The sequence below is a fragment of the Sphaeramia orbicularis genome, chromosome 18, assembly GCF_902148855.1.
Source record: "Sphaeramia orbicularis chromosome 18, fSphaOr1.1, whole genome shotgun sequence".
In the NCBI taxonomy this organism is placed as follows: domain Eukaryota; kingdom Metazoa; phylum Chordata; class Actinopteri; order Kurtiformes; family Apogonidae; genus Sphaeramia; species Sphaeramia orbicularis.
The window spans coordinates 37,738,921-37,748,165 of NC_043974.1; the positions used below are offsets into that span (position 1 = coordinate 37,738,921).

General features: G+C 36.9%; 1 protein-coding gene across 1 annotated transcript; it reads right to left on the reverse strand.

Annotated features, from left to right (window-relative positions):
- Positions 1 to 3,742: 3,742 nt before the first annotated feature.
- Positions 3,743 to 8,912, reverse strand: sox19b (SRY-box transcription factor 19b). Its single transcript, XM_030162102.1, has 2 exons — positions 7,913 to 8,912; positions 3,743 to 4,091 (listed from the first exon to the last, which is right to left on the reverse strand). The coding sequence occupies exons 1-2, from the start codon at positions 8,569 to 8,571 to the stop codon at positions 3,830 to 3,832; spliced, it is 921 nt and encodes a 306-aa protein (XP_030017962.1). The 5' UTR covers positions 8,572 to 8,912; the 3' UTR covers positions 3,743 to 3,829.
- Positions 8,913 to 9,245: the final 333 nt, after the last annotated feature.

Genomic DNA, 9,245 nt, shown 5'->3' on the forward strand with positions numbered 1-9,245 from the left:
ACAAAAATATCCTATCAGCTGGACACCATGCCATGTGTTTAATTTTAGAAGCAAAGAAACAGGTTTTTACTGATATACTACATAAAAACTATAAAATAAAAACATTAATGCTGCTAATCTGATGTTTTCTCACATTTTAACATACCTCCATGGAGAAAATTTGCAAAAAAAAAAACCCCAACCTTTTTGTTTAAAAAAAAAAAAAAAAAAAAAAAAAAAAATCAAAACAGTTAATTAAAGTCTAATAACAATTAGAAATTTTTTACACTCAAACATGTAACTGCAGATTAGGTTTATCAATAACAGCAAAGTTACAGTAATGGTTTGAATTACAGTGTATGGAATGATGCATAAGCATCCACTGTGTTGGCTGATATGGAAGTAAAACAACAAAATTCATAAATATACAAGAGAACAACACCTTTGAACAGCTGTCCACTGTGGTGACTACTATGCATGAAAGGGTTAAAGTTAGTTCTTTACTTTAATCAGTTATCAACTTATGTTTGTCAAATCAAACTGATTACAGATGTAAGTGTAAATAAAGCTTTTCATTCAATCCTGCCTCTATAATCTCCTTCATATATACTGTAATGCATTTACGCAGTGAGAAAAAGCAAGATTTACCAAGTAACAACTGAAAAGGATTTGTAATTTTTATTAATATTGTCATGAATGCCATACCACATTTGTTCCAAAAAAAGATAGAAGAAAAGAAAAAAAGATCAAGACTCTTAGTATAAGAGCCTTAAAATGTATACATTATTTACATGGATTCTACATACAGTAACTCTAGCATCTGGCAGCATTTATACACAAGAGAATTCTAAACAAAACAAAACCAATAGTAACTTTTCAAATACTTGGATAGCAATGTAAACATTTATGTATTACTTTAATCAAACTGTTATTTTTAAATTTTTTTTTTTTGGAAAGAAAAAAAAAAGCAGTAATTCAAGCACCTGTATCCAGTGCATTTGTGAAATACTTAAATACTGATGGATGAAAATATGTGTTCTCTTCATGTCCATAGCAACGATGGTTTTAGATACAAAAACAGACCCCTATAGTACTATCACAAAGAAGTGGGACTGTGAAGTTTATTATTGTAGCATGACATGATTACCTACTGGTATCTGAAAGAAGCAAAATGGAAGCTTTGTTGTAAAATCCGAAGGTTAATCTCAATCAGAAACTTAAATTGATACATTCTGTTAACTAGTGGTAAAAACATGTATTTGATATGACATTAAAATACACCGGGATACTTGTAAATCCAGTGTAAAAGACACAGCTTATGTTTTAAAAAAGCTATTAAGAGTAAGACTACTCACCTGAAATGTAGCTTTTCATATTAATTTCATTCACTTAATGATTAACCCTAAAAAAACAATGTAACTCTTGCCTATAGCAGAGAATTAATACAAAGTAATCCCATATGCTGCCACAACATAAACAGGACATGTACATAAGAACATCAAAACAAAAACTAATCATATCAAATCAAATGTATACAGGCAGCAAACACTGTCACAGTGGCCTACGGTTCAGCATTTTGCACACCCATCTGGGTCTACATTCTGAGCAACACGAGCGCTCTTAGAGGCCGTTGTGTTCTTTTCATGTCCAGTGGATGTGGTGCTGATTGTCCAACAGGTGTTTTTATGTCATCCATCAGGATTGGATCAGTTCAAAAATATAATATAAAAAAACACAACAGTATTATACCAAAGTCAAGGCACAAAGAGTTCACTTCAAAGCAGTAACAAAAGGTGTTGTTAAGAGTTGTGCATTCCTTTTCTCTGGTCCAAAACCAGAACCCACTCCACTTTAGCTCTCCACTTTAGTCCACACATCAACAACAACAACAAACTTCAGTTTATATGATTTGTTTGTCACCAGCACAAAGATTTTCATCTATTGCCTCCATTTGTGTTAGAGCACAATGCATGGCAGCCGTTTAACTCTGTGAAGCTCAAATGCTGTTGTCAAAACCATAATGTCATAGTGTTCTGTTGGAGTTATGTAAACACAGGGAAGGTTCCCCTTTAAAGAACCACTGAAAAGACCACAGAGAGTGAAAATACAGAGGGAGATTGGAGCATATTCTAAAATAAAACCATTTTTTAAATACCCTCCTTAGACCCAGCAATGCATTTTTGTCCTCTATAGGGGACAAGTTTCACAGATGTACTTTAAAAAATGCTGTCCATTGCAAAGGACATTCCATTAAAAAAAGTGGAAGCACTCGGAGAGTGCAGACCTCCACCAAGGCAGATCAGTGTCCCGGATTTGGATGAAAATTTCAGGAAATGTTGATACTGGCACAAGGAACAAATGGTTCAATTTTGGTGGTGATCGGGGGTGGGGGGGCCACGGGGGCCCACTGATCTGCCTTGGCAGAGGTCTGCACTGTCTTTTCTAGAAAAGCACTCGGAGAGTGCGGACCTCTGCCAAGGCAGATCAGTGGGCCCCTGTGGGCCCCCCCACCCCCGATCACCACCAAAATTGAATCATTTGTTCCTTGTGCCAGTATCAACATTTCCTGAAATTTTCATCCAAATCCGTCCATAAATTTTTGTGTTATCTTGCACACACACAGACAGACAGACAAACCAACGCTGACAAAAACATAACCTCCTTGGCGGAGGTTACGAAATCAATAAAAATTATTTTAAAAAATATACCTGAAAAACTGATGCATTATGCAGTTTCCATTAAGACAATTGTTTAACATAAAAAACCTAAAACTTTCATTTTCCTGGGTCTCAGGAGGATATAACTACTAGCTAACAGGTAGCTTTAGCATTCATCTATGTCCGTGCTAATAGTGCCATCCAACTTGGCGATGTGATTAATGATACAATAGGGAAGATGTAAAGTAATTATGACAAATCAAAACACACCTATTTAAACCTGAAAGTAAAACTCACTGGTTGGAATCAAGTTTACAATTTACATTTCACTGTTTTAATAGATGCCAATACTTAGCAGAAATATGTTCCAGTTAGCGTAATGTTACATAACATCACACAGTAAATCAGAATATTTCTGAAGTTTTGGCCAAAAGATTGAAGAAGTGGTGTTTGTAATATTTCTGACATAATTTATGGTTGTCCAATTATATCAGCTAATAACATAAAACAGTAATGTTAGCTAGTATTTGACTGTTAGCATTACTTGTTGTCCAACGTTGTACTTGCACATATTCTTCAATATCCCTTTGGATTTTCACAATCATTTCTTTTCCAGTGGTGACATAATACTGATTTGTCCTTGTATTTATACGACATGATGACATTATCATTATGACAGCGTCTGAACTTCCCATCAGTGGAAAACGGCCACTGTGCAAATACAGTCTATGGTCAAACAGTGAAAGACTAAACCCTCTGACGTGGTGGAAACTCCCATGAGCTTCACATATGAAGAGTCTTTAGCTTAACAAGAGGTTCTAAAAATTCAAAGAAAAATAACCTTTCCGAGTATAAACGGGGAAAAAAAGTCATCCCAGTTTTCAGTGCTGTCTGTCATGATGATGGAGTTTCAGTTTCAGTTTCATGTGGTATTGAATATGGGGTTATTAGTTGAACTGATCTGGCATCCAAAAATGTACCTTTCTTAACTCGCAACCACATGTCAAACTAATACAAGCAATTTCTTTTCTTCTCGTCTCACATTTTTTTGTTTTTTTGTTTTTTTTGCTAGTCTGAAGTCTCCCACACCTGACTTCACCTGCCGGTCTGCTGCTGTGCATTTTTTTGAGCATTTCTGGTCCTCCTATTGAGATCAGAGCTCCTCCTCCTGTACAGTGGTTCTCAGTGCAGTCCTAGATGTGTGTGAGTGGAACAGTTCCAGTGAGGTAGTGCTGCTGGACGCTGCTGTAGCCCCTCTGTGCTGCTGTGGGATCATTGCCATCCCCCCCTGGTCCAGGAATGTACATGCTGATCATGTCCCTAAGGTCCCCCTGCAGAGGTCCCCTGTGGTGGTTCGGTGTCCCTGACGGAGGCGAGTGGGACACTGGCTCAGATTTTACCATGGACATAGTCACGGGGCTTGGCTGCTGAGGACTGTTGCTGTATGACATGGAGCTGTGGGACGGAAAAGAAGAAAAAAAAGACTTAAAATCTGTGTTTAATCACTTGTATCTTACTTTGAAAGTCAGTTTACTGTTTACTGCAACACACCAGGTATTCATCAGTTAGCATTTAAACCAGGGGTGTCTAACTCATTTTAGTTCAGGGGCCATATTCAGCTAAATTTGATCTGAAATGGGCCAGACCAGAAAAATAATAACATAAGTACCTATAAATAATGACAACTCCAAATTTTTGTCTTTGTTTTAGTGTAAAAAACAAAACAAAAAACAAAACATTAAATTATGAAAATACTTACTTTTATAAACTATCCAAAAAAACAAAAACAAAACAAAAAAAAAAAAACCTGAAAAAATTAAAATTTAAATTAAGAAACGTAAGAAAATGTAGTGCAATTTTAACAATATTATTCCTCAATTTATCATTTCTACATGTGCATTATGGATCAGATCTACAAAGACACTAAACATTTAGTAACAGGCAGAAAAACTGATTAATTTTCTTTAGACATTTCAGGTTGTTCATATTTGTTCAGGTTATTCACATTTTAGCGTCACAGGATAGTTTGTAAATGTAAATATTTTTATAATTTATTGTTATTTTTTACACTAAAACAAAGAAAAAAAATTAAGTTGTTAATTCTAGATTTTTTTTGGCTTAATTCAAGATTTTTTTTTTACAATCCAATCCATTATTACTTAATTGAAGATTTTTTTATTTTTTTTTTGGGCTTAATTCAAGATTTTTTTTTAACTTAATTGAAGATTTTTTGGGGTTAATTCAAGATTTTTTTTTTTTTTTTACTTAATTGAAGATTTTTTTTTTTTTTTTTTTTTTTGCTTAATTCAAGATTTTTTTTTTTTTTACTTAATTGAAGTTTTTTTTTTTTGCTTAATTCAAGTTTTTTTTTGTTTGTTTGTTTTTTACTTAATTGAAGTTTTTTTTGGCTTAATTCAAGATTTTTTGCTAAATTTGAGAAATTTTTTTGGCTTAATTGAAGATTTTTTTTTACCTAATTGCAGATTTTTTTTTTTTTTTTTTTTTGCTTAATTCAAGATTTCTTGCTAAATTTGAGACTTTTTTTTGGCTTAATTGAAGATTTTTTTCCTTAATTGAAGATTTTTTTGGCTTAATTGAAGATTTTTTTTTACTTAATTGAAATTTTTTTTTTTTTTTTTGCTTAAATCAAGATTTTTTCATTAATTCAAGCTATTTTTTTTTTTTTTTTGCTTAATTCAATTCAAGACTGGAATTTTTGCACTTAGCAAAAACATCCCAGGGGCCGAACTGGACCCTTTGGTGGGCCGCATTTGGCCCCCGGGCCACATGTTTGATACCCCTGATTTAAACAAACAGTTATTCATTATCTAAGCCCATGATAAAGAGATAACAGATTTATTTGGTGAAGTATGGTAGTGTTTGGATTCATCTGATTGAGTGGGAAATGGGTTCAAACAAGCAGACCCTCAAAAAACATGAGAACTGTTGAGAATTGTGGTGTAAAACGTAAAAAAAAAAAAAAAAAAAAAAAAAAAAGAATGGCTACATCAGGGGTAATGAATTTATAACATCTTAAAAGGCTCAGAGGAAAGTATGGTGGATACCTGTCAATCAAAGCATATTTTGTCAAATGTTAACTCCTGGTGGTGGTATAAAGGTTTACAGAGTTCTTCTGTTCTCTAGGCTGGGAGGTCTTCAAGAACCAAGTTGCCAGGTGTCAATGTAGACGAACAATGGACACTGCTCTATCTGAATAAAGACTACAGACTAATTTAATGCCATAAGAAGATGTGGTGATTTTTTATTTTTATTTTTTTAGATTATAACAGACTGGTAACAACGAACCAATGTAACTATAGAGTTTTTAGGTACTTTAGAGAAATAGAAAGTAACCATACAACTAGCTGGTTACTGTATTTCAGTAGGGTTTTCTATTATCTTTACTATGTGTGAGTATGTTTCTGACAAACTTTTCCTTTTATTCCCTATTTTAAAACTAAATACTGGACTTCTTCCATTTTCAAAGAAATGAGAGATTTTAAAAAAGGACACAAAAAGATGAGACATAAAAGTGGCAACATGAAAATTGTGACAAAAAAGATTAAATTGTAATAAAAGACAAAGTGTTTATTACTTGCCAAGGAAAAAATATACTTTTACAACATGTCACAGTCTGTACTCTATCACTTTTGAAGTTCAATCAATACTTTTTTTTTTTTTTTCATTTTTGTCAAATATTGCCCTTAAGTTATATTTTATTAGGATTTGTAAACATCACTATATTTTACAACAAAATTCCATAGGATTAGAAACAAACTTTTGGCTTCCATGACTAAAATTGCCATGAGATTGACCTATAAGTGTGAATGAAAACATATTAAATAATAATTAACCAACTTTACATGATCTATCCTTATTTATCTGAGTGGTAGTATCAGGGTTCATTCTTCCAGTTCTCCACAGGACTTGGGGGATGGGGGTGTTGTAGTAGCAGGAGCCCTATCACTATTGAGGCAAAGACTCACAAATGTAGATGGGGACAGAGGTTTAGCAAAAATAGGGGATTGTGGAGGGAGGACCACACACAGTGCAGTCCTGCCTGCTGTCAAGTCATCCTGATCTACATTCCAGGCAGGGCTGTGCCCAAAGCAGAGTGTCACACTCATAACAAGTAGGCAACAGACTGAGGCCTGTTGTGCCCTTGTGCACAGTTCCCCAGTGTCTCTTTGGGACTGAATGGACTGCATCTCAATATTCCAGATTTCAAGTCTCCCTCTCAGAGTTTAATTTAATATAAGGTTCAGTGCGTCACTTTACAGAAGTTCAGGTTCATTTTGACAAAGACATTTTAAGACGTTAATCATTTTCCTTCACTTTCATTTAAACTGTAGTTAACACACACACACACACACACACACATACACACAGTATATTTATCATACATATGTTGTTGTGAACCAAAAAAAAAAGTTGTGCAAGATGAAGAGCAGAAGTATGAACTGTTTTCTTGTTGCATCTTCTGAGGTCAAAGAGGTTGACTTGCCTACTCCTGAACCTTTAAACAATAGATACATACATATACTTTATTGATCCCAAACTCTGAAATTGTAGTAGTATATCTTTTAAAAGTCCATCTTTTCAGTTTTACAACAAGCAAGTTGAGACATGTTATGACTTTCTTCAATTTAATTTCTGTGTATGGTCTCATAATGAATTTGTAAAGATTTACCACATTTTAAAAGTTCTACCACTATATGAAAGGCTTGCCACAATTTCCTAATCTCCCTCCACTCAGAGATAACTAGCTACACTTTGACTTCCTCTTGTACACACAGGCAACACTAAGTTAAATCAAGAGGAGTAACACATGGATTCCACCCACGGCACCAACTAGAGAAATATGAGGTTTGCTGAGGTTTTATACCATCGTTAGATTTTGTTGCAGCCCCTAAACCAAATCACCGAGGTGGATGTAAAAACGAACTCCCTGTTCTAATGGCTGCGGTCGGTCAAGTACGATCTTCCACACATTCGCTGTTACTTCACAAACTTGCGGAAAACATTGTCTTAGTTTGAAATTGTGAAAATTAATACAAAGTTTTTTGAGACCGTGCAATGACAAAACTTCTAGAAACCTTGCCAAAAACATGGGTTTGCAAAGCTTGATATTTTTCTAAACAAAAGCCCAAGGATCAGGCACCCATGGATGATTCCAATTAGTCTCTTACATGACCCTTACATCGTTAATTTCTGAACTAAAGACAATGATCTCCACAGTGAACACATGTATTAGTTGCCACCCAGAAGCAGCTCACCTGTACGAGTTGGCTCCGTTCATGTACGTCTGGGCTGCCGTCATTGCAGGTGGGTACTGAAGCGCTGAAAGGTCATATCGGTGGAGCTGCTGAGTGTAACCCAGTGCCTCGCCCTGCATACCGGCATAACCTCCAGTGGGGCCCCATCCGTAGGACTCCATGCGTGGACTCCCACTCTGTCCTTGCGCCGCCGCCAGAAGGTTGCCTGCTGACAGTGGGTACTTGCCCACTTGGGAGTCCTTCTTAAGCAGTGGTTTGGTCTTGCGCCGTGGTTTGTACTTGTAATCGGGGTACTCCTTCATGTGAACAGCCCGGAGTCGCTTGGCCTCGTCGATGAAGGGCCTCTTTTCTGCGTCTGTTAAAAGTTTCCACTCAGCTCCCAGTCGCTTACTGATCTCAGAATTGTGCATTTTGGGGTTTTCTTGTGCCATCTTGCGCCTCTGACCCCTAGACCACACCATAAACGCGTTCATCGGCCGCTTCACTTTATCCATAGGGTCGCCTCCGGCCGCGCAAACTGTTTTGGAGCTCGGATGAGAATTGCCGTTGGTTCCTAGGCTCCCGGTCATGTTTCCAGTGACCGGTGACATTCCCTGGGAGGTCTGATGGGAAGGAGGCTGGCCGGTTGGCTTCAGCTCGTGTTCCATCATGCTATACATGTTAAATGTAAAGTTGGGAGTTACACAAGAGGTGAACGGAAAAGTTCAGAGCAACTTTTTGTCGCCTTCCACTTGGCGACTCACGGCCACGTTTCCCACCGGAGCACGGGTGGTATTGGTTCTAATTAATTAGTCACCCAGAAGACGGAGCAACCAGCACCCGACGGTTTGTTGGTTTCCTCCTTTTCTTAAATTCTAAGTCTAAATGTGGCTGTCATTAGGCTGCTTTGCTACTGAAAATAGTCTAAACTGGAAGCTTCATATGAAAAATCTCGGCAGCAGCTCCTGCGTGCTGTTCTCAGCGGAAACCACTTGTTGTCAGACAGCCAGCTCACACACTGAGATCAGCTGCCTGCTTACTCCAACCTCCCAACAGCTCCCCTATTCTCATGCAGTGTGGAGGGTACGGACCAATGGAAGAGCCTCGGCCTTTTATTTAGTATGTGCATGTGCATGTGCATTTGCAACAGAAAGGGCTCCGACGGTGCGCGAGGCACTTGTTGATGGCGGGGGTGGAGAAGTGAGGCATTCCAGAAGAACGAGCCTGTCGCAGTTATCATCAATTTTAGTTAACATCAGTGTTCATTTGAAGAAAATAAACACTTTCCTCTGCAAAATGGAGTCCACCTTGAGTTGAAGTAACCAACTGTGTAACTGTGAACTGAAAGAAGGAG

Excerpts from the sequence above, each read along its gene's own strand:
- sox19b (XM_030162102.1), bottom strand. The coding sequence starts at position 8,571 with ATGTATAGCATGATGGAACACGAGCTGAAGCCAACCGGCCAGCCTCCT. Across the intron at positions 4,092-7,912 it reads AACGGAGCCAACTCGTACAG|CTCCATGTCATACAGCAACA; the intron begins GTGAGCTGCTTC and ends TCCGTCCCACAG.